At 37.0% G+C, this 25,240-nt stretch overlaps 1 protein-coding gene across 15 annotated transcripts in view; it reads left to right on the forward strand.

Annotated features, from left to right (window-relative positions):
- CTNNA2 (catenin alpha 2) overlaps positions 1-25,240 on the forward strand; it is a 460,565-nt gene that overhangs the window by 354,568 nt on the left and 80,757 nt on the right. For all 15 annotated transcript variants that reach the window (XM_086891553.1, XM_086891554.1, XM_086891555.1 and 12 more), the window contains one exon: positions 7,718-7,870. In XM_086891553.1, the coding sequence (XP_086747679.1) occupies positions 7,718-7,870 (153 nt within the window). The remainder of the gene's footprint in view (positions 1-7,717; positions 7,871-25,240) is intronic.

Consider the following 25,240-nt stretch of genomic DNA (forward strand, 5'->3'; position numbering starts at 1 on the left):
CTTTAATACTGCTGATTTACTCTTTCGGGTCTGCAGTAATTTCCTTACTGCCTAATTATAAGGCTTGGTTTAATTTACTCTACACATAATGTTTACTGATGCACATATGGTGCCATATTTCAGGAAACTATGCCCATATCAGGTAGTTTTGGGTAAGGCTGCAGTGTGTAACATTTTCATCAAACAAAGAAAACATGATACTCATCATGGATTTTTTTTCCTCTGGCAAAAGCCACAGTGTAGAAACCATGGCTCTTTTTGCCTTTTGAAGTAGGGACTTGATTTTATCTTTTTTTTAATTTCTTTTTTCTTTTTTAAACTGAAAAAAATGAGCAGAGGGTTGGCCTTTCAAAGTGCCTTGAGAAGAATTAGGAGGCAAAACTCAGTGACAGCTCTACTGAGCTGGATGAGATTACTGCACAGAGTCTGTGTATTATTCCTCAAATAATGAGCCCTTGTAAAACTTCAGATATTTCAACAAATCTTTGTGTTTAGAAGATGCCTAACTCTATAATCACTGCAGAGGAATAGCCATGGAGTTTTTAAAATCTTTTTGATAAAAGACACTGTAAATGTGGGAGAAGCTCAGTGGAAGTGTATATTTATAATTTTTCTACATTATAAATAAGAATACCCAAAAAATAGATTAAAAAAAAGACAAAAAAAGGCACCAGAAATGTATTTCAAGAGATTTATGTTAATAATAGTTTTGCATAAAGAATCTTTCACTGTTCTGTAGTGTCATCTCAAGAATGACCTATAGTCATATCCACTAAAGGAACTTACAGAAGTTTGAATTCATAACATCAGCTTCAAATGTTGGTGTACATTATCAATAATGCAGTAGCATGAGGTAGGGAGCACCATAAATGCAGAGCAAAATATAATCCTTTTCCAAAAACTTCTCTAATTCCATCTTCTTAATGGCTTTATGAGCAGTGGAAAAGTACATAGACTTTAATTGCCAAATGGGATTTCAACATTACATTTGTTTCTTAATTGACATTAATTTTGTTCACTAACTCTATTTCTAAGTGTTATGAAATATCTTTAATGTTATGTTCTACTTGTAATTAAGCAACCAGATACAAAAGGTTTAGTTTCCAATTCTTACTGTGCAAAAATGACTGCAAAGGAGAAGAAAAGAAAGTATAAGTGAAGTGAGAAAAAAAGACAACAAAACCCCCAACAAAACAAACCCAAGAACAAAACCCAGACTGATCTCGCTGCTGTAAGGGCTTTTTGAAAGGCATGGATGATAATTGATAGTATCAGATATCAATCATCTCTGTCCATGGGTCAGAATCTGCTGGTGACTTCGAGTGACTCGTGGACAGGATGATGAGAAATCCATTTTTGCAGCACACAATCAATTTTTAATCTTGTTTCAGCCATTGTCTGGCACTTCAACAGACAGGTCTACCCAAGAGCTGTCATCAGCTTCCACTGGGCTCAGTCTGTAGCTCTTGGAGAAGCTGATGACAATATCTACTATGCCAGGCTGTTCATGCAGCTGGGTTAGGTGGGACTGCAGGTGTGACACGTGTGACATTTACTGTATTAAACCTGTAAGGCTTATTGGATCTGACTGCTCATAGTGAGGATAACTTCATTAAGAATTTTCGTAGACAATTTCCTTCCCTTCTTGACCAAATTGCTATTTCATCTTCCCAAACCAGATTTCCCCCCATTTAATTTATTTATTTACTGTATTTCATTAACAAAACCCCATAAAGCTCCAAAGCCACTCTACTTGATTTCAGTATCATTTCAACAGGACCTGAGACAGTAGATGATTATATGATTATATACTATATAATATTATATATTATATACAATAGGTTGTGGTTCTGAGTTTAATCTTTGGATTTTTGATTCAATATCTCTATTCTTCCTCATTTCCCTCTTCTTTGTCCCACCTCTTTTACATCAGACCTTTTAGGTTTGCAGTTTTGGTGACATTTTTGACACTTTACCATTCTCTTCAGTTTTCACAAGGTTATTTTTCAAAATCTTACCTTTTTTTTTTTCTCTGCTGGGGTAACCTATAGTTTCACCCTTCTTTGTTCCTACATGTAATTTCCTGTTCTGCAGTTTCATATTCTCATATTCACTTTATCACAATTCTACCCTCTCAGGTCATACAGGATGCAAAAGTTAATCACTGTCTTTTCACTCTTGGGTTATTTTGACTTCCTTAATACTTTTTACTGTCTGCTCAATTCCTACCTGTATTTCTGATTTTCCCACATTTTTAATGGGAATCTCCGTACTGCCCTCTACCTGTTAATCCCCTGTATAATTCTTCATTTAAATATTTAATTGAATCCCAGCACTGCCATCAGAGTTGGGTCTTTATTGTTCTATCCAGATATGAAAGACAGATGTCCTACCTTGATAATCTTCACATGTTTGAGGGGTATGTGGCCATCATTCCCCCAAACATAGAATTTTTTTTTCTCTGCTTTTATGTAACTGCACTGATATTTCTAGCAAGCCTGATGCTTACTCTTATTGAAAAATGCTTTTTTTGAAAAGGTGGTATAAAATCTTTCTGCCATGAAAATTGATAAACCATCCACTACAAGCCCTCAAAAAAACCCCATCAAACAAACAAACAAATTTAAATCAATGGGGATTAATTACCTTAGCACTTGGTAACTGGGTTCTTTCATGCTTTGGGCCATGAACCATTTTGAGGAATCCTTTATAGTGGCCTATGACTAGGAGGAACATTTCTCTGTCTGTTTCTTGTAGCCTTTCAAATTTTTGGTCAAAAATTGTCACTTCAACTTGCTTTCTGTTAGCAAATTCACTCCAAATCTTTTCCTGATTATGGAAGCTTCTCTGTAGAGAGAGGAAAGCTCACATATGGAAAAATATTTTAAACAGTTTGAACTAAAAGAGAAGCAGGTTTAGATTAGATTTTAGGAAGAAATTGTTCCCTGTGAGGGTGGGCAGGCCCTGGCACAGGGTGCCCAGAGAAGCTGTGGCTGCCCCTGAATCCCTGCAAGTGTCCAAGGCCAGGCTGGACAGCGTTTGGAGCAACCTGGGGCAGTGGAAGGGGCGTTGGAACTGGATGATCTTTAAGATTCAGGCCATTTCTACTTATTACCTGTCTTTGTAGCAGCATTTCTTCCTGATTTATCTTTGGCTCAAATTATACTTTTTTTTTTTTTTCTTATTATTTTTTTAATGTAATATATTCCATAGATCTGTAATTTGAGTGTCCAAGTGTGACACATATTCTAAACATGAATTTAGAATAAAAATACATAAATATGAATTTATTTTTTGCTTTTGTTTAATTCAAAATTTAATTTGTTTAATTTGTTTAATTTGTTAATTTGTTTAATTTTAATTTGTTTAATTCACCAAGACATAATTGGTGGTGTTGCTGTCCCCATCCCCCACGTTACCATTCTTTGGTCACATCCTCGTGTGACACAGGCTGCAGAATTGACCGAGACTTTCTCTTTAGCACCATACTGCAGCAGCTTCTAATGGTCACTGCCTTATTCTCCAGAACTCAATTTCACAGCGTATTGGAGGTGACACACCTTAACTGCAGTGGAGCAGGCTTTATTTTCATCCCTTTCAATTGAATTAATGCCTGTTTGGGAGCGCTCTGCAGGTGCAAACTGGAGCTGGGCTGCAACGCACATTAAATGGAAAATGGTGAATAAGGTGCTCCTTGGTAAACTTTTGTTACAGGCAGCTCTGTACTGCCAGGCTTTATAAAGTTTAACAATCTGTTGGAGTCATTAATCTCCTGCTGTGCCTTTACCTTCCAGTGGCAGGATTAGACATCTAATTCTCTACTAGACTGTAAGTAGCACTGAGACATTTTGGTTTTAAAATTGTTATATAGCCATGGAAAACATCGTTTTGGTGGGCATTTAACCTCTTTGAGCTCAATTATGGCTGTGAACTGACAATGATAAAACAGCCCTAAACAGTGCTTAGAACACTAGAGCATGATGCTATCAAAAACAGCAACTTGACTGTGCACCATAAAGTGACAAAATTGACTGAACTGGAAAGACATAAAATCTGCCTGTGCACTATTCATGCTTTCAAAAATATTTTCAGGTTTTCATGTTTTCCTTCTATATTTTTTGTTGACCTGGCAAATTTATTAATCTGTTAGCTTTATGTACATTAATAAAGTTTTCTCTCTGACAAAATGAATTAAGGAAGACCTTAATTTAACATGCTTCCTGCTCTGATAAATGAAGTTTCATGTGGTGGAATTTGTGCTTTGAATTCATCTCTAAATTAAAAATCCAGTGGGGGGGAAAAAAATCCTAAAGCGTTGTCTTATGAGTAATAGTGTGTGTCATAATATTTACATCAGAACACAGCATAAATTAAGGCATTGCAAAGGCATTTGTTAATGCAGGTGTGTGAGCAAAGCTCTGGTGCTGGTTTTGGAATAAAACACAATGGGCTTTTGCTGCTTGCTTTGTGACCATTCAAATTCAGGTCACAGCCTTCTCCCATTCCCTTCTGAACTGACATTACCTGGATGAAACTGAAATCTCTGGGTGCACAAGCCATCACTTAGACTGGACTTTGTTGCAGCATGCACAGGAGCACACAGGATTGCTTTTCCAGTAGTTATTTACCTTGATGAATAGCCCTAATTGGATCAAATAGACTGGTAATGGTGAACCAGTACTTTTAAATGTCTTGTCTTGTGCCATTAATATTACCTTGTCATGTATCCATTTGAGCTCTGGGATGAATGTCTTGCCTTCATACTGCTGTCACATTTAACAAATGATTTTGTCAAGTCGTTCTTTACAGCTTGTGGTGAAGGATGGCAAAATTTGTGGTCTCTTGTGTATGTAAAACCCTTTAACTCTACCTTTCAACTTCAACACAAGGGCATCCTAAAACTCAGATAACAAATTCCTAAAGAAATTATAACGCCTGCTTACAAGGAGGGGGGCAGAAATATTCTACTGACATCTCTGATTAACACAGCAGAAGAAAAATAGAATGTATTAATTTTGTATTTATTAAACTGGTGACAGTCAGAATTCAGATTTTTTTTTTTTTCAGCTGCTGCAATTATGAACCTCAGACAACAACACACTGTTACCATTAGAAACAAGATATCCATTTTATTCATTCATTCATTTTGATTCAGAAAGAGCTCTACTGTATATTTACAGCCCCCAAATTGCTGGTTAGCTGATGCTCTTGCTGTCCTTTTTTATTGATTTCTGGTATGTGGTTGTAGGCTATTTGATGAAAATAAGCTGCTTACTTGAACATCCTGAGACTACTGTTACAATTCCACGGGGCATATTGTTATAACCCGATCTATAGCACCACATTACCTTAGATTAAAAATTGAATTGCTTGTTCATTGAATAAATACAAGCCTTTGGAACAGATCCCTCCTTATGGCAGGATACAAACAGAAAAGTGTCGGTGCTCATTTAGCATTTAAAGTAAGGTTTTTTTAGTGCAGTGGGCAGTAGGTTTTCACTGGCACACGCTGAACTTGAGCAAGCAGAAGTTTTTAAGGATCTTTCACTGAGAATGAGCTGGAAGCCACAATGGATTTTTAAAAGCTTCATGTGTTCCTTTGGAAATGATGCCATTTGACTTTTTTCGGTACCAGGGGCATCAAAGTCTAACTATGGGTACACAAATGAGGCACCTGACCAAGAATTTGCCAGCAAGCCCTGGGAAATGGATGTCTGCAGAGGAGAATGATGCAAATTTATGATGCACCTTCTCTGGCAGTATTTTTCCTTAATGCTGGCTGTAGGTGAAACTCTTGATCTAAGTGGGAATCACGGAATATCCTGAGCGGGACCCACAAGGATCATTGAGCCCAACTCCTGGTTGTCCTGCACAGAGCAACACCAAGAATCCCACTGTGTGTCTGAATTTTTAAGTTAATTTTTTTTTTTTTTTTTCAATAAATATTGACTGGAAATCTATCCACCATAGAATGCAGGGTGCTGTGTTGCTGCACTATTCTCTGACACTGAGAATCTTATGATATTTTTTTCTTCTTTTTGTTGCAACGTTTTGATGCACTTGGAACAATATTAGTTGTTATATTGAGATGGTACCTATGAAAGCTGTTCATAGATCAGGGTCTCATTATGTGAAATGCTGTGCAAATAGACCCAAAGCGTGGTCTGAAAGAGCTTTTAATGTAAGAATAAAATAAGAGTCAGCAAGTGGATAGCAGCAGATTGATGAGAGAAAAAATAAAGAGTACAAGATGGAGATGTAATAGCTGGTAGCAAACACACACCAGCTTCCAAACTGTTGGCAGGTCTCTGATAGATGATTCTTTTCTTCTTTTTGTCTTCTTTCCTCCCCCTGTTTGTATGTGTTACTGAGTTAGCTATTCTGAGTCCCTTTAATCATTTCGAAAGTGGAAAAAAAAACTTTCCAGGTTGAATCTGAGTAGAATTAATTTTTAAGGAGGATTGAGAATTGCTTAATACATTGACTGCATCAGTTGTGATGGAAATAAAAGGAATACCTCCTGCAAGCGCATATATGCTATTTTGCTTTGCTTGTTTTTACTGCACCACTCAAGGAATGAAGGAAAATATTCAAAGTTAGCTTTCCCCTTATTCAAATAGAGCTGAGAATTGCTGCCATCAAACAGCAGATGCATCTTGGATTATGTATTTGCAATATCTGACAATAGGCCAGTTTTCAGTGTGATTGGGTGTTTTGATGGCACCTTGTCTAGCTAAAGCTTTCTTGTCTGGGCTGCAGAATAGAGAAAATTATCTCTCTGGATACTTCAGCTAACTAAAAATGCATGGTTTAAAGAGACTAATGGCTACCCGAGCCTCCAAGCTGAACAGCTCCTAGCTTCTGTTTGAGTCCACAGTTTTTCATTCTTAACAACCCAAAGCTGGAGAAAACATAATCAAGATGTTTCTGATCCACAATCCTACAGAGTAATTAAGCTTCCATGTAGATTTAAGATTTCAGTCATCTTTTTGGCTGTCTTTCAAATTTTAGTGAGGTTTGATTAGTGGTCATTAGTAAGGTGGCAAAGTGTTTAGTGACATCATTTTTACAGTAATATTGTTTCAAATAGATGTTTATATGGAGTAAGAGGTATTAAATCTTCAGTAACCTGTAAGGTGTTTTTTTCTTCCTTTAGAATAAATTGTAGTATATTTTCTAATCTGCCTGGAAAATGTAAAAAGGTTTTCTGTTTATACTTGGAGCTATTCAAATGGGAATACAAAGCACAAGGCATCTGCTGCACAAAATATTAATTATTGCATGGAATACTGTTCACTGGAGGAATTAGAGAAGGCTTAGAAATATTCTGGCTAATATTTTTAATGGTTGTTTGGAGTTAAGCTCCTTAATCCATATTTGGCTTTTTAGTGAGCTGAATTGTTTTTTCAGGCAGTGTGGAGCTTTCAATACTCATCAATTTGCTATGTCTTACATGAGTTATCACCGTCATTCTGTGCAGGTCCATTCAGGCCAGCAGGATTAGGTGTATGTCAGCACAAATCCCAGGAGGGGTTTGTAGAGCCTAGGCCCTCAAGTTTTTAATTTTTCTTGGTGGAAATATTGGAGAAAAGAAAGCAAAAAGTCCAAATTCCCACGTAACGCCGCGTGATGCAGCACGTCAATGCTTAAAAATGAAGAGTGGGATCGTGTGCTGATAAATGTCCTTTATTTACTGGTCTGCTCTCTTCTGTCACAGCTCCGGAAGGCAGTGATGGATCACATATCAGATTCATTCCTGGAGACCAACGTCCCACTGCTGGTTCTCATCGAGGCCGCGAAAAGCGGGAACGAGAAGGAAGTGAAGGAATACGCTCAGGTCTTCCGTGAACACGCCAACAAGTTAGTGGAGGTAAGTGACCTTATGGACATGGCCAGATTTCCATCTGGCACCTCGAGGAGAGGCAGGAAAAGTTATATACAGGATGAAATGTTAGAGGTGTTGTTCCAGGAGTTTTGGTCCATTTTATGCCGGTGATTGCCCAGGAAATGTTTGGATGATGGGCAGAGGAAAGCGCTGTGTTTTAGTAGTTCATTAAAGCAATTGAGCATGTTAGAAATGGTGTGTCCAGCAGTTTGTCAAAAGACATGAGTGACAAGAAGCAAATTTCAGTTCAGCTTCACTAACAGCACAATGGAGCTGAATGTCTATTGAATAAAAAGCCAAATCGGTGCTTCACAATCTAGTCCTGGCCAAGGACTGCTCTTAATTATTTGTCAGTCTGAACTAAAATAGGAAAAAGGACCTACAGAGAAGGCACAACCTTATGAACAGGTATGGTCTGTATTTCATATATAAATATATATATATTATCTGCTTATAGTATCTTATAGTATCTGCTCTTTCTGAAGAGACACACTGTAAAGTCAACCAGTGATAATTACAGGTCATCAGGGATGATATTGAAATAGCTTTATTCTACCACATAGAGTGTAAAATATAATGGTAAATATATAATATTCATATAATATACAATATATAATACATAATATATTATATATTATATATTATATATTATATATTATATATTATATATTATATATTATATATTATATATTATATATTATATATTATATATTATATATTATATTACATATATATAATGTAATATTTATATATTAAATAAATATAATAAACCTTGGATACTCATGGAATGGACATCTAATAAAATTATGATGAAGTTCATCTCGGTTTGCCCTCCAGCAGGCCAAGAACTATGAAAAATGCTTGTGTTTTTAAAGACAAATATAACTCAGTGATTTTTTCAATAACAGTGTGGCATTTTTCTGTACTAGCAATGTTTTGAAAGCTTTGTAGCCCCTTTGCAAGATATTTTCTTGTCACACAGTGTGCTGTTTAGCAAAGGGAAATGCAATTAGGGAACTGCTGATCTGACAGGTACTGAACTACACCTCTGCATGTCTTGTGTTAAAACAGGACTCATCCTAATTCTGTAGAGCCTGAACTGAGGCAAAGAGTAATTGGTTGATTGGTTAATATTGACTAAATCTGGATAGTTCCCTGAAAAAATAAGTGTCTGGATGTGTTTTTGCAGTGGGTGTGAGTTTTCAAATGTTCTGGAACATCTCATTCTTGCCTTGTACCAAAAAGGGAGTCAAGGTACCTTATTCTGCTCTGGAAATCAGGTGTTTGCTACAGTACTTAACTTGTAGGTGACTAAAAGAAGGTCTTGAGGGTCTAAAATTTCTATACAATGCTGAATCCATTAAGGTTTATTGCTGTTGTTTTGCAAGAGGATCACAGAGCTGTCAGCACCCTTCAGTCCCAGCCCCTGTGTGTATGCAAAGATTTATTGCTGCCTCCTTGTGACTGGAGCTGTGGCAATGAAAAAGGAAATAGCTGGTAGGTAATAAAGAGAGGGAAAAAAAACCCCTAAACAAATGGAAAACCCCTCCACAATGTTTTGTTTGTAGTTATAGTGGCACTGGAGCTGTAGGCTTATATGCAGTGAACATACGTGGGGTTAGTGTTATAGCAGCCACATCCTCCACAGATTTGCCACAAAGTGTTGCAATGACAGGTCTAATAGCATTATTAAAATGTTAAAAATAGCTAAGTAGATATTTTAAAAATTCCAAAGGAGGTAATGGCATAAAAAGAGGAAAAATATCTTTTAGGGGTATAGTTAAAAAAAGACAAAACAAAAAAACCCAAAATCTCCTTGTAGAAGAACCCACAATTTTGATGGGAAGAATAAAGAACTGTAATGCTGTTAAACTGTCAGAAGGAGAATTTAGGTTTGTTCTTAGGAGGAAATTCTTTACTGTGAGCATGGTAAAACTCTGACAGCCCCAGAAAATCTGCCCCATCCCTGGAAGTTCCCAAGGCCAGGTTGGACAGGGCTTTCAGCAACCTGGGCTAGTGGAAGGTGTCCCTGCCCATGGCAGGGGGGTGGAACTGGATGGACTTCAAAGTCCCTTCCAACCTAGGGCATTCTGTGATTCTATGAAACCAAAAAAAATGAGCAGATTTATTTATTTAGTCTTAGTTTTATAAGCCTAGCATTACATTAGATTTGTATTTTAGACCAAACTGGAGGTTGGTTAATGATTATTTTGACATGTGGTTGTCCTGTACCCCACTGAAAAGCAGCAATGTTGGTATCAATAGATGTCTCAGGCCTAATACCTAATATTTTTATTCCATTTAGGTTGTTCCAGACTATTAGGAGCAGATTCTTAATTGAATCTTGTATGTCTGTGACAGCTGGTATTGGCTTGTTGGGTGCATTCTTACTTTTCTCCAAGGATGGGTTCTTCTAAGTGGATCTGTCCCTTTTAGTTGTATGAACTATTTCTGGTTCAGGTAAAAAGCATCTTGAAGAAATGAATTTCTAGTGCAAGTGAAATTTTTAACCCCAAATTTCAAGTTCATCAGTCTGCAGAAGCAAATACGTATTTGGAATATATTTATGTCCCTTTTATACTAGATTTTCCACTTCAAATAGTTTCATCATTTTTACTTACCGATGCACAATGGAATCTCAGCAGATGGACTTCTCTGGTTTTGTGGGTCAAGTATCTTGCAAATAGTAAAGTGTGGTTTAAAGATGAGACATAATCAAGTGACTATGAAATGTAAGATGCTTTCCCAGGCACAGGGCCAGAATTGCTTGCTAAGATATGCAAACACAGCTCTGCTGAAGTGCGTGGAGTTGCACTTGCTCATGTTAGAGGAATTTGGCACTGCCAGTTCAATACTGTGAAAAGTCTGTAGTATTAATCATTAATTTTGAAATCTGAATCTGAATTTCTTGGATGTCCTACCAGGCTCAATAGGCAGCCTGTCAAAAGGTCAGGAAAAAATAATACATGTTTTAATATTTCTTTATACTAAGCCTACATTTTTCTGTCTTGAGGGGAAAAAAAAATGCACTTCTTGATATTTGTGGAATACAAATGGCAGAATTTTCTCTGCACAGCCAATACATTTTAAAAAATATATTTTGTCAGCTTGAGCCTTAAGGAGGTTAAGTTTCTTTTATAGACCATATTGCAGAATCTTTAAGTCTTCTCTCAAAAGCTATTTTCATTATATAATATTTTCCCTTCCCCACCTCTTACCATAACATTAATAACAACAAAGATGGATTGTCATTTTTCAAGACATTTACTGACAACTAGATTTGTCTATGGCTTTTGTTGGAAACAGAGTGTAATGTCACTTAACTGTAATGTAAATCATACAAAATAAATCAAATTGTCAGACATTCTGGGGGTAAAACATAATAATATAATAAAACAGAATTTAGATGGTACCACTCCAGGCTTGGATGGGTAACTCTTTTCCTTGGAATATTTTTTCACAGCTATCTCTCAGGTTTTTTTTCTGTCTTCTAAAAGTGAGGTTAGAGAAGTAATGATGTCTTTCCAGGTCATGATCTTTGCTTTATGAATCCCTTTATGTTGTTAAAAAATTGTGTCTAATGACTGAAAGTAGATGCCTGAGTTGTAATGCCAACTTCTGATGTGACCTTGGGAAGTCATTGCACTTCTCTACCCAAGCACCTTCATTAGTAGCATAAGGTTAATGACAGATAATTCTAATACCTGACACACAAAGGCACTTGACTGATAAATCAGCTCAGATTTATTCAATGCATCTATCAAAGCACTATAAGGAAGCTAATTAATTAATTTTCATTATTCTGTTTAGTAGAAGTTCCTTGGTTTAACTGTTTGTCCCCTGAACTGCTTCTTGAAAAATTAAATTATTAAATCCAACAGGTTTTCCTGGTAGATGAAATTCAGCATCCAGTAAACTCTTAAGAGCCATGGTAGCAGGCTGTTCAGCTGGAATTCAAATTATAGTGGACTGGATCAGACTTTCCATTCTCAAAAGGGTGGACACAAGTCCAAGAGATTGCTACTAGTTGTTTCAGTTTGAGGAGTTTTAATGCTTTTATGTGAATATTTCACCATTTTGGTGGTCGGTGAACACTTACAAGAGTTTAACTCAGTTGCATTATTCTTATTTACAACAAAACATGAATGGAGGGTTTTTTACTTCCTCAGTATGAACTGATGAAGCACCACATTTAAAGCACCTAAAAATGAACTTTTCAAAAGTCCTTTACCAATTTTGCATGAATTGATTTTAATGAAGAATTTTGTGGAGCCCACTTTTATCTATCAGTTCCACCTCAAACAAAATTAAAAGATTTCTGGAGACATGACAAATATCAGTTGCCTTGTAAAAACACCTGGCCAGTGGAAGAACTGAGTTTATGATGATTTAAAGTTGATGATAGTTCAAGCACATCAACAATATCATAAGCTTGCATGGTAATTTGCAGCAGATGAAATCTAACAGCACCATTCTGGTTTTGGTTTATGGTCTCTCTGTACATTAAGCTTGCAGGAGACTTTATTAATTTTCTCCATGTAATTGCAACTTTGAAGAAGATAATGGGGTTGCTTTTGGGCACTTAGGGGCTTGGGGTTTTTTAATTTTATACAAAAGAAAAAGAAGAAAAGAGTTTGAACTTCTTTATGAGACACAATGCAGGCTACCTTTCTTTTTCTAAGAATTGTATTATTTGGAGCTCCCTAATTCAGACTGATTATAATCTTCCACATCATAAATGTGGAAAGGGTTTGCCTGCTGAGAACAGGAGGGGAGAAAAAAACATTTTTCAGTATGCACAGCACACAAAAAAAGCAGCTGGGTCTGCTTAGTGACCCCTTCTTAGTTCATTTGGCAATTAGAGAAAAGGGGGAAAATTGTGAAAGAAGATTTTACTCTGGTGGTCAACAATGGATTCAATCTCAATTTACATCAGCATTAACAGAGCTAATACCCAAACCAGTATTTTTTCTTTCCAGAAATAACTCTCAGAAAGCCACAAAGAGTATTTGCTTCATAAGAAATGCAAAACTAGACTTTCTCCTAGGGAGGGAAGATCATCTGTGTAACTCTGCAATGTGCTTGAGGTCGATGAAGTGCGGGGAGCTCACCTGTGGCACTTCAGTTCCCTTCCAGGAGGCACTGGTGGCCTTCATAAGGAATAGATGGCAGTGTTTTCTTTGTGCTTTTCTAGATATTGGATAAATTCATGAACTGACAGATTTTAATTTAAAACAGACAAAACCCAGAGGAAGAAGCCTGAGAAAAAAATTTGGCTCATTTATTTCTGCAACTTTTTTTTTTCCAAGGAACAAAGACTGTTCCTGCTGATTTCTTCACACATACGTGTGATGTTCTATTCTGTTTTGTTTAAGTGACACTGCTGCTTCAACAGAGTACACACCTAGCTGTTTGCTTCTGATGATGGAGAAAAAGTGTCAATATTCTGTCATAGCTTCTGCATCCAACTTGCATCCTGAAAAATGTGTACATCCTGGGCTTTACTCTTACAGACTGATCAGCTTTGGCTCTGTGTTTTTCTTTTAGCTGACATTAAGCTAGATAAGAAGCACTGTTTAGGAGGTGGTAATCCTTGCTTCTAATCAAGGAGTGTTAAGAAGGTCATGGATTAGTTTAGTTCAATCTCTTCAAGTTGAGAGAGATTTTATTTGAAATTAAAGCTGTGAGCTACCTTTGTGTCCTAGCGTTTCATCTGCTTGGTTTTAATTTCCATCCCAGGCCTTTCTTCCCACGTGGGGAGCAGATGTTCCTAATTCCTAGCAAACATCAGGCATGTATTGGCACAGCTAAAGCCACAAGACCAATTGTTAGCAGTGAGGCAATGAAAAGTTGGAACTCTTTGAGTGAAATTCTTGAGTCCCTTCTGCAGCCACATCCTATGTGTTTCTCATCCTCGGATGGGTAAATGCCTTTGAGGCAAAATGAACTCCAGTTCTTTCAGGATAAAACTTTCTGGTCATGCAGTGTCATGGGTGAATTCTTTATCCTGCCTTTTTTACTGACTTTAACCACTGGATATTTGTATTCCACTGGGATCCATGCTGATTTCATCTTGTGGTGTCTCGATTAATATTGAAATGGAATCTAAGTGCCTTAGAAAAGGTAAAACACAGAAAAAGCTGCTGCTCTGTGACTTTTAGAGCCTCTTGTGTTCCTGTCACTGAAGAAGGTAGGTTATTAAAGGAGGTAAACACTCAGTGTCTGCATTGTCAAGGCTGTTTTTCTCCAAAGGGGTCCATCTCCAAGGCTTGGTGTCTGCTGTGAGAGGGAGCAGTTCAGAACCTGTGATCTATAAACTGCATTGTTGACACAGAAATAGGGGGGAAAAGAAACAATTTGTCATGGAGAACTTGGCTACAGCAGATTCTGATCCCTCAACATCTGCCCTTGGCAGATTTCTAGTGAAACCAAGGAACCCAGGATGGCTGGAAGAGAGAAGAGCATCCTTATCTCCTGGCTGCTTTGGCAATATGGCTTTTTCCAAAATTTCTTCCTACCTATAAACACCTGAGTAAACAAGCACAGAACAGAGTCAGTGAGACTGTTACCATTCTCTTGAGTAATCATTTTCTATTCAGTTGTCCCTTTTTTCTTAGAGTGCTACACTTTTTACATTTTGTAGCAACACCAACCGGGTTGAAGGATAATTTTATTTGTTCACACGTATTTCTGTAATTTAAATAATAAGCAAATGCTACATGAAGTTAGCAACTTGTGGGCAATGATGATGTTTTCCTTCTTTCCCAGGAGAGTACAAGATTAAAAATGAAATTTGAAAAAACACTAAATGGGAAATTGCTGCAGAATCTCCCATGTCAACTTAAAAGCATTTCCAGCTTTGGGACTGTAAACATTAAGCCAGTGCTGTGCTGCTTCTGTTATCTGATTTCCTAGAGGTCATCATTTATTAAAAAAAGACTTACCATGTGGTTTTACACATTGGAAAAAAATGCTGGAGAACTTCCTACAAAACAACAAAAGGGTAATGCGGCCACTTCACTTTTTATTCCCTAAATCTTTCACATTTTTATGTGTTCTCTGTTACTTATTTTCATGAGAAATACCTGGTTATCTCCTTGCAGTGGAACTTATTCGTAATAATATCCCAATATTTTCCAGTTACCTGATTTTATTTTTTATAATTAACTTTTAACCATGCATATTTGAGGCCTCTTTAAAAGAGATAAAATCAAATTACTTCCTTTTTAATCACTAATATTTTGCAAATATTTACAAATATTTTTTCTAGGGGACTCACTTCAGTCTGATCATGCTCTGTGCTGTGTGATCCATATTTTCCCAAAATAACAGGACTCCTACAAACTCTAGTATCCATTTATATACCTTCTATCCCTTACAATGTGATCACACCCCAATCTATGTGATTTACAACTTGTTAATAATGTAATCAGGAGCACTTGGTTGTGTTTTTTTTTTTTAATTTATTGCATAAATTAATCATTTGGCTCCTCCAAACCAGTTGTTTGGATTTGTAACCTTAGTATAGCAACATCTGGCATGTTGGATGTTCAGAAAGGATGGTTTCTATACAGCCTCATCTAATTACCCTCATTCTTTCTTTTTTACTCTCATATCCTATTTTGTAGTGTTTTATTTGTGCCCTAACCACCACTGATGTTTTTTTCTTGTTCTTCCTTAAAATGGGTACCTCAATCTGTCTTCTAAAATCTGCATGTTGGATAAATTTTTGCTTCTGAAGACAGGTGAACATTTTGTTACTCTGTAAAAAGTTCAGCATCTTGTCCTTTGTCCTGTGATGTATTAGCAGGGTTATATTTCAATCAGTAAATATTAAACATTGTGCTTTTCCATGAGCTTCTTATACTGTAAGAGCTGAATTAAACAGCCTGTTCTGGAGCACAAAGTGTGAGAGAAATAATGGGAATGGGGGGAATGGAAAGGTGAAATACAGGAATCTATGCTATTATTCCAAAGTCACAACAAAATCAGAAGTTAAACAGCTCTAATTATTGTAGAAAAAGGGAATTCATCGCTAACAGTTCAGGGCAGATACTGAGGGGAAAAACTAAGAATTCAGAAAGTTTAGTGAAAGCTGTAAGTACTTCTGAGGAAACTGAAAAACAAATCATTTACAAGGAAATAGTGAGTTTGAAATATTGGAGAGCATTCAGACCTGCTCAAAAACTGAGTAGATATCCAGAGAAAACACACACAAAGATTTGAGTACAGAATGGCACGTCTAATGATGGATTTTTGAACTGATGTAAAAGAAGAAATTCTAATCATTTATCTAGAAATCTCATGATCTTGAACTAAAGTTACGGGAGTTTTGATTTTAAAAGATTTTGCAAGCAAAATATACATGTCAAATATTCAAATACATACCACTGAATAATAAAATTGAATTATTAATTTTGTAATTTAGAACAAATTATGCATCTAAATCCCAGTATCAAGGTACACTGGAATTGTACTGGAGTGTCTCTGTTGCTCCAACTGATGCAATCTGTGGTTCATAGAGGATTTTACCCTGTTTTTTTCCTCTCTATCCTATTAGCTGGATTCTAACAAGCATAGTGGTTATAGTAAACCAGTCCTAGATATATCCCACCTTGCTTCATTTGTGGGTTTTCCTAGAATTCCAGGTGTTTGCAGAAATAAAATGAACCTTTTGCCATTTTGGATTGGTTCAATAACCTGTAGTTGTGTTTTGACACCAATAGTCTCAGCCTTGAACGGCCTGTGCAGCTTAAGAATATTTTTCTGTCAAAGCAGATCCTCAAGATAAGCAGTAGAGTCAGATAAACCATGTCTTTGTTTCCCCCCAGGACAGTTGTTTGAACAAAATACTCATTTCTCGCTGGAAGCTTTTGCTGCAGAATTGCATGAGGGAGATTTTAAAAGAAATCAGGATGATGATATGAATGAACACAGAGCAGGCTGTGAGAAATAGGAATCTGGGAGAGCTGCTGGGGTAAGAGAAGGTTCTAGAGTGAATTTTCAGTGAATTTATTTATTTCTGCCTGTAATACTGCTGCTGAATGTCAGGTATGTATAGGGCTAGATTTTTTTTTTCCTCATGAATTTTTTTTGGTGTTTGACTTATTGAAAACCCATGTATTCAAGAAGAAAAATCATCATATTATGTAGATATGGATCCAGAAAGAAAGTATTCTCAGTCAGAATTATCCTAGGTAAAAATTAGAGCTCAGTTATCAAGGAGAAGATTTTTGGAAAGCCTAATGAGATAAAAGAGCAGCAAGCTCATTCAGACACTATCTAGATATTACTGAGTAAAATACCATATGCCTAATAAAAACTTTTCCCTAGAGTTTGAAAATTTATTTTTTACCTTAATTAAATTTTCAAAGATAAAACCAACCACCTCACTGTTCTGTTAGAATAACATTATAACAAATGGATGGATCATGCCTCACTAGAAAATCTTTTATGAAATATTGATGATAATAAAGGAGTGCTGACTCCATGGCTTAGCATGAAAAAGCATTGGTTTCACTGCTTTATTTCCAAAGCTGGGCTCTCTGAAAATCAAATAAAACAATTAAGTGGATTTTCTTCAAAGTTCCAGCAAGTTTTTTGTACTGCCTCAGAGCAGGCAGGAGGAACTTCAGCCTGAGGAGAACTTCTTAAGAAACTTTTAAGTAGCAGAGAAAACGATTTTAGCATGAAAGTGTAATCTCAACAGTAAGTTTAGTTTCATAGTACACAGGTTATAAAACTCCTGTTTTGATGATCCTGAAGTGCTTCCAAGCCTTCAAAAGTTGAGGAAAAAGTGGTTCTGTAAGCCTTAATCTCTTTACAATATGTTATGCTTGAAAAAGCACAAGATAGAGAGGGGAGGGAAAGTCAAGATTTTATCAACACCTGCACTTCCTGGAGTCAAAAGGTTTGTAGGACTCGGGTCTTGCTTCTGAAAGATGAGTAACTGCAAGGCTGCTGCCATCACCCTGATCATGGGGTCATTACATCTGGATGACAAAGTCACTGCTTTGGAATGAGAACCTTTTATCACAGAGCCAGAAATGGTGGTGTTGCTGTCTCCTCGTAGTCTGTAATTTCATCCTCATACCCTTTTGGGGCACCAATCAATGGACAACGAGTTTTTATTTTATTTGTAATGAAATAAGGATAGCTTTAGACCATAGCTCTGCAGATCAGGCAGCACATCAGCTGTTACCTTCCCGAGACACAATTTGTGCTGTTCATAGCTTAAAGGGATTTGGAAATATCACCATGCCCAAGGCAACAGGTAAGAGCAGCCATAAGGTCTGAAACCACTGTTTGTGACGTGGCTGAAGGGGCCATGGATACGTTTTTATTTCAGAAATTGTTCTTGCTGCAATGTCAGAAGGAACATGAAGGCACTCAGTAGTGTGTGTTAAGAGTAGAACAAAGAAATTTTTAAATAGGAGAGGGAGAAATGAGAAAGAAGCAGTAATGATACCTTATTTGGCTCAGTCCTCACTGGGATAGTTATCCTTGTTGGGATGCCAGTATAGTTGTAGAGTTGATGCAGAAGAGGAAAATCACTGAGGTTTTGTGGGACCCTTCTCAGGTAATAACAATGCCAAAGGACATCCCTTTGAACAAAAGTATTTGGTGATTTTATTGGATTCCATTATAAAAATTGAAGTGTAGGTAGAAATATCTGCTACTGACCACAGTTCTTACGTTATGTAATATTAAACCTCTAATCATGCATGGTATTGCAGCTAATCACTGAGTTACCTTAACACCCACTGGTTTAAAGAGAGTAAAACAATTAAATAACACAAATAGGAAGTTGCAACACTTCACATTCCCAGTCTGTGTAAGAGAAAGCAAGAGCAGATGAAATTTTGTACATTGGCTTGCACACAAATCTCTCAGCATTCCTGTAGCCTTTGCTCATTTCATTGGATACTGGTAAATAAATAAATAGGATGAACAGATCACTGGCAGTGTTATACAAAAGGTTGTACATCAGTGTAAGTATTAATTACACTAATTTCTGACACATGATTTTTAAAAGCCTAAGAGATAAAAGCATTAAGACCATAAATCATTATTTTAATCTGATTATTTCCAGTCAGTTCTTTATTTACTGTCTGCTAAATTAAAAATTGAGGTTAATGACTCCTTCAAATGTACTGTAATATTCCAGTATTCATTATTTCCCCCTCCCACCCCAGGTAAAAGTTTATCTTTTTTTTTTTTTCTCCTCTCCATCCCTTTTTGCATTAGAGAGGCATTTCTGATTCACACCATCTATTTTCATTTCTGAAAGTCGCTGATAGCAGTTTTCCCATCTGAAATGATGTAGAGAATGAGATGGCAAAAAGCCAGGCAGCAGTAGGAGCTCTGGAGAGCAAATGTGCAAGCACAGTTTTACCTTCGGCCTTACCTTACAGCTTTCTGTCTTTGCCTTGTGCTGCAGAAGTTCCCTTCTTTCTCATCCATGTCATGGCCATAAATCATCTTTTACTTTAGTTTTATTTCTAATAAACCTCAGGATTCTGCTGAAAACTTGCATTTGTGTCCCCATTTTTGAAATTTTCTGATTGGCAAATGAATGGGGTGTTACCCAAACATATTCAAAATTGGTAGCAATCATTTGAATGATTCATAATTTTTATGCATCACAGTTAAAATACATAAAAATCTTCCCCAGTGTTTTTGCTGGGTCAAATCCCATTCTTTGTTGTTACCTGCCTTCATAAAGTCTTTTTTCTTGTAGAGGATGATTATTTCCAACATCTTCAAAGAAGAACAACCATTTTTATTCCTTCCTTTTTTGTAATGTTTCACACAAAAGAGTTTGGCATTTTACACGCTGTAGGTGAATGTGTAAAACAAGATGCTTAGTTGGGGTAAAATGATAAATCTTCTTCCATCTTCACAAACACATCAGTATTCATCAACCAGGTGTAAATCCAGGGCTTCTAACTTGACTTAAATTTAAACTACAACATCTCAGGTTCTCTTTGAGTGATGCTTCTTGTCTCAAATACTTTTTAGTGCTCCAAATGGCTGTCTTGCACCAGTTTTGGGTGTTTGGAGTGTTTTTTTCTGGGTTTTTTGGGGGGTTTTTTTTGTATGTTTGTTTTGTTTTAGTTGGATTTTTTGTTTTGTTTTGTTTGTTGTTTTTTTTTTTAAATCGAAGTACTTTTTAAATATAATCATTAATATGATTTCCACTTTGTAGGCAATATCCTGTTAGTGAATCTGTGTTTCTCTCACCCATGGAGAAAAAGGATCTGATCACTGTATTTCCATCAGTGGTTCATCAGTGAGACTTTCAGACTCCTTGTTCCACTTTCTGGATTTTAACTGTAATATCTTCTGACTGTTGGTTGATTTGTTATTTGCATATCACTTAAAATAGTAGACTAGATACAAGTGAGCAAAAAACTTTGAGCATTTAGAAACCATTAGATGCATCCTACTCTCTACTATATTTAAGCCAGTAAAAGTAAACATAGTAGACTTCCAGGATTAATTTTAAATAGCTAGAACCTTGCTAACATAGAAGACAACATTTTACCCAACTTTTGCCTTTACATCTTTTAGATGGCTATTGTCTGCACCCTCTGGGACAGCACAGAAGGGAGAGGGAATTTTACAAAGAGTTTATTGCCATGCTGAAGTAGAGGAATCAGGAAAAATATGTGGGATGCATTGACTGAGGATCCCTTTCTCTCTTGTGCATCTTCGTAGGGATGGATCTTTGCAGCTCTCCCTTGATACATTCGGGTAGCTTAAGATAGAAAGCTGTTGGAAAGCATCCAGGGGAAGAGCTGTGGAGATGGAGAAGGATCTAGAAGAGAAGCTGTATGGGCAGCAGCTGATATCACTTGGTCTGTTCTGTCTGGAGGTCAGATCTCATCAGGGTCTGCATCTCCTCCTGAGGGCCACCTCTGATCTCTGCTCCCTGTGACAGTGACAGGACCCAGGGAACAGCTGGAGCTGTCCCAGGGAAGGTTTAGGTTGGAGATCAGGGAAAGGTCCTTCCCCAGAGGGTGCTGGCACTGCCCAGGCTCCCCAGGGATGGGCACCAAGGCTGCCAGAGCTCCAGGAGAGTTTGGACAGCGCTGCCAGGGATGCCCAGGGTGGGATTGTTGGGCTGTCTGTGCAGGGCCAGGGGTTGGATTTGATGATCCTGGTGGGTCCCTTCCAACTCTGGATGTGATTCTGTGGATCCTTGACAATTAGGGGCAAAAAATGTCTTTTAGACAGGTCATGAATAGTTGCATATGGTGAACCTCTGTAATGACAAAAATCATGTCAGTGGCAAAAGCTTTTCTCACAGAAAGCGCTGCTCTTTCCTGTGGTGTGCTTCTAAATCTGCCCTCAGTTTCTTGCAGAGGGGATGTTTTGTGCATGCAACTACCTTCTGGTGAGAGCTTGAAATGCTTCATTTACATCAAATCCTTCCCTTGTAATAACACCATCATATCAAGTCTCTCTGCAAGTGAGACAACCAGTGGCACGTGTGTCTTAGGGGAGCATTGGCATTTCCCACCTCATGCAGGCTGAAGATCTGTTTCCCTGATATTTTCTTTTAAGCTGCAGCAAAAGAATAACATCCTGCAGCCACTGCCCATGGTCAGCTGGATCTTAACCTGTTTGAGCTCCCCAAGTTTATTTTAGTTTTCAGTGTCTGTCAAAGATGCTCCCGTTTCCATCCTGTGTGCATGGAGAGCTCTCCTGGCGTGTAGCTGTAACACAACAGATGGGACATGCTGCATCTTGGCTGACCTCTACTTGCAGCATTTAAATAGCTAAACTGATTTTATTACCATAAAATAAACTTCCAAGAACTCCTTACGCTCTAGACCAAGCTAACAAGTGCCAGCTGCAACGCTGCAGTTGGAGTAGCTGAGGAGGAGAGTTTTCATTGTGGTTTCATGGGACTGGAAGATGTTTCTGTTGATTTTAATGAGAACCAGAGGGAAGAAATGCCTGGAAAACTTAGATTCTCTTCCAACCAAGATGAGGAAGTGAAAACAACGCTGTCAGGAGTCACATGGATTTTATTAGTAAGAGTTTCCAAAGTCATGCTCGTGTTTTTCACTGTCATTGGAAAGAGACTGAGGACAAACAGAGCTTGGAACATTGGCAGCTGAAAAGTGGTGCTGAAGAAATTCTCAGCACACTTCATCTCAATCTGCCATTTAAAGGTTTTCTCTTTGGTCTCACTATTCTGTTGTTTTCAGCTCCTGATGCCCCCATCTCTTTGGGATTTACCTTCCTTTTAGGTAAGACCATTAGCTACCAGCTCTAAACCTTTAACAGGCCAGGTTTTATTTTCTAACAGAGAATTCCGGGAGGAACTCAGGTGCTCCACTGGAAAACTTGGGAATGCAATCCCCTCCAGAAAAATAAACACTAGAAGTTTATATATCTAGTAAAATATAAAAGACAGGAGTTACTAAAAAGCAGTTAGAAAGGACCCTTGCCCTGTACACCTTGGCTTCTGAGAGAGGGATAAAAGTCTCATTAAAATTTTCTAACCATTTTTAAACACATTTTGTCTTTAGGGATGATTATTATTGTACCTTTTCAAGTCCTAGATTCATTTTTTATACATGTATTTAAGCTCCCTCCTTTCAGCTCCTGTCCCATTTGTTGGGCAGGAGTGTGAATGCACTTAGCTAAAACTGATTGGGGGTTTGAATATTATAAATATATATTCAATAATATATATATTATATATGTATATTTATTCTATGGACTCATATATTTAAAAATGTTTGACACATTCTTTAAAATTGAGAAAAATATATAGAATGCTTGTATTTTAAAAAACAATCTGTCTGAGATAGCACAGCAACATATCTGAATGCTTGCTTCCTTTGGGCTGCTGGGAAAATATCATGTACTTTGTACAACGGTCTTTTATTCTGATTTCTTCTATTACACCACCTTCAAATGTCACACACAGAGTTACAGATACAACCAGATACCACTGTATCATTACACAGACACTGGAAAACTGATTTTCCTTTTCCAGATGTGAGCACACTCTTAAGTCTAGTTCTAGATGGCACAAGTTTTTTTTTTAGTGTTTTCAAAAAAAGGACAAAACAATTTTATGCAAATAAATAATACAGATGCTTTCAATAGAAGTTATTACAGTAGGGAGGCAGAAATCTATTTCTTTTACTCACTGATCCTTTTCCCTACAGCTTTTTCTGCACAGGTTTTTGAACTTGTTTTCATTCTTCCTGTGCGAATTTTTCTTCAGCAATGTAATAAGTAAAAACATTGTGTGTTCTTCTTCATGTCTTGTACTCTAAGAATGACATTTTTGTTGTAATACAGATTTGAAAATAAGAAAAGGCCAGCTATATTTCTGTGCATAAAGAAATGGAAATCTGAATCTTACAAGAAGGACTTATTTAGACTTTGTTGAGATGATTCATAGAAGGCGTGGAGGAGAAAGAAATAAGGGAAGAGTATTGTGGCTTGAGACTCTGCTTTCACTTCATAAGCAACTTCATTACAAAGTGAAGAATACATCTTTGTTATATAAATAATCATCTTCAAGAAGTTCTTCTGATTAAATTAAATTTCATGTTTGTGCCTCATTCTGCAGCTCTGTCATGCCTATGATAATTATCATTATTATTTTTTCATCTTGATGTCTAGGAGAGCCTTTCCTTGTGTTAGAAGACAGTTGGGCAGAATTAAAATTTCAAATTAATTAAATTTTTCTCATAAGATATATGAGATCCTGCACTTACCAGCAGAGCAGAATACTTGCTGTAAAGGTGGAGGAAGCTGCCTGTAAAAACAAACAAACAGGAAACAAAGAAACCAAAAGCCTAAACAGGTGGCAATTAAAACCCTGCTTATAATAGACTGAATGTCAGACAAATTAAGTGCAAGAAAGTAAATTGATTTTCAAGTTCTCTAATTCCTGTCCAGTTTCTAATCTGTAAAATCCAGAAAATTTCAAGCTGTGTCAAAGAGTGATTTGGAAAGTGAATTTTATTCTCACAATGAGCGCAAATCTTATAAATTTTGTTTTGCAAATCCTACCAGAATGTGAGGTTATTTTTTCCTCCCAAACACTTACCTTGGATACATTTGTAAAGCATTTCTGCAGTTTCCTTTAACAACCTATTCCCCCAAACTTCATGGGAACTCTTTGTGCCTCGCAGTTTCTGCTGCTCTTTTTACACAACTGTTCTAAGTGAAGTTTTTCAATGGTTTGTATTAACAGTTCATTGTGTTTTCTTAAATTATCACTATTTCTTCAACATCTTTATCTGCTCCTATCTTGATGTTTTAGCTCTGATCTGGTTTGTTTAGGTTTTAAAACTGCTCCCACATCTATGAGTTGTACAATAGATTATCATCTGTGCTTGTAACAATCTGTAAGGATTGTTATAATTCCTTGTGATTGATCAGGCAATAGAATTTCTATTTCTGCTTAATCTTTTCCCTGCTCTGCAGTTCCCTGGTCTGATGGGCATCGAGGTAATCCAGGTTTCTTTGGCAGTTCCTCAGTGAGTTAAGTCCAAGCCTTTTGGCCTTGTAGATATGTCTGTAATTCTGAATAAAAGAGGATCAGAGAGCTCATGCAAGAGCTGATGTAATTCAATGGAATTCTCTTATTTAACAATGCAGACATTGTTAAATGTCCTTTAGATAGATATTCTAGATATTAGAATAATATCTCTTCCTAAAGCAGCCCTTTACATCCCTTGTTTCAGGAGTGAGTTGCATTTTAAGGGAAGATGTACTGTGAACACATGGATAATCTTAAGGGATACCATTTAATCATTTGTGGAAATCACTTTGTTCCTGGAGATTCTTGTGATACTGTCCTTGGAAGGAAAATTTCCTTCCCAAAAAACAGTTTATTTAAATCTGCACAGGCAGGATGGTCATGATCAGGGTAGGAGCAGGTGGTATTTAATCTGATTATTTTTTTCCCCCCACCTCATTTTTTTGGTCATGCTGTTTCAAGTATTTTACAATACACTGACATGTATTTTGTCATGTCAGTGCTGTGAAAAATCTCAGGAATTCATAAAATATCTGTGAAGCTGGAGCTCTCAGGTAATTGATGATAATGGTTTGATAAATATACCCGCATTTACAGCATGTGACTGTATGGGGCTGAAAAATGGCAGGTTGGTGCAGCAAAATGTCAGTTCTGTGAAAAATAGGCAGAAATCTTCAATGAAAAGAGCACTGAAAAATAAGACAGCTTATTAAATTTTTGGGGTGATGTCAGATGCTAACCTAAACACTAAGAAAATAGCCTTGATAACAAAGGGTAAAGCTGGCAGGTAAAAGTAGCGGGTTTATTTAAAAATAACAGGGGGAGCTACTCAAAAA

This window comes from Cyanistes caeruleus, chromosome 5 (assembly GCF_971803275.1).
Source record: "Cyanistes caeruleus chromosome 5, bCyaCae1.hap1.1, whole genome shotgun sequence".
NCBI classification, from domain to species: domain Eukaryota; kingdom Metazoa; phylum Chordata; class Aves; order Passeriformes; family Paridae; genus Cyanistes; species Cyanistes caeruleus.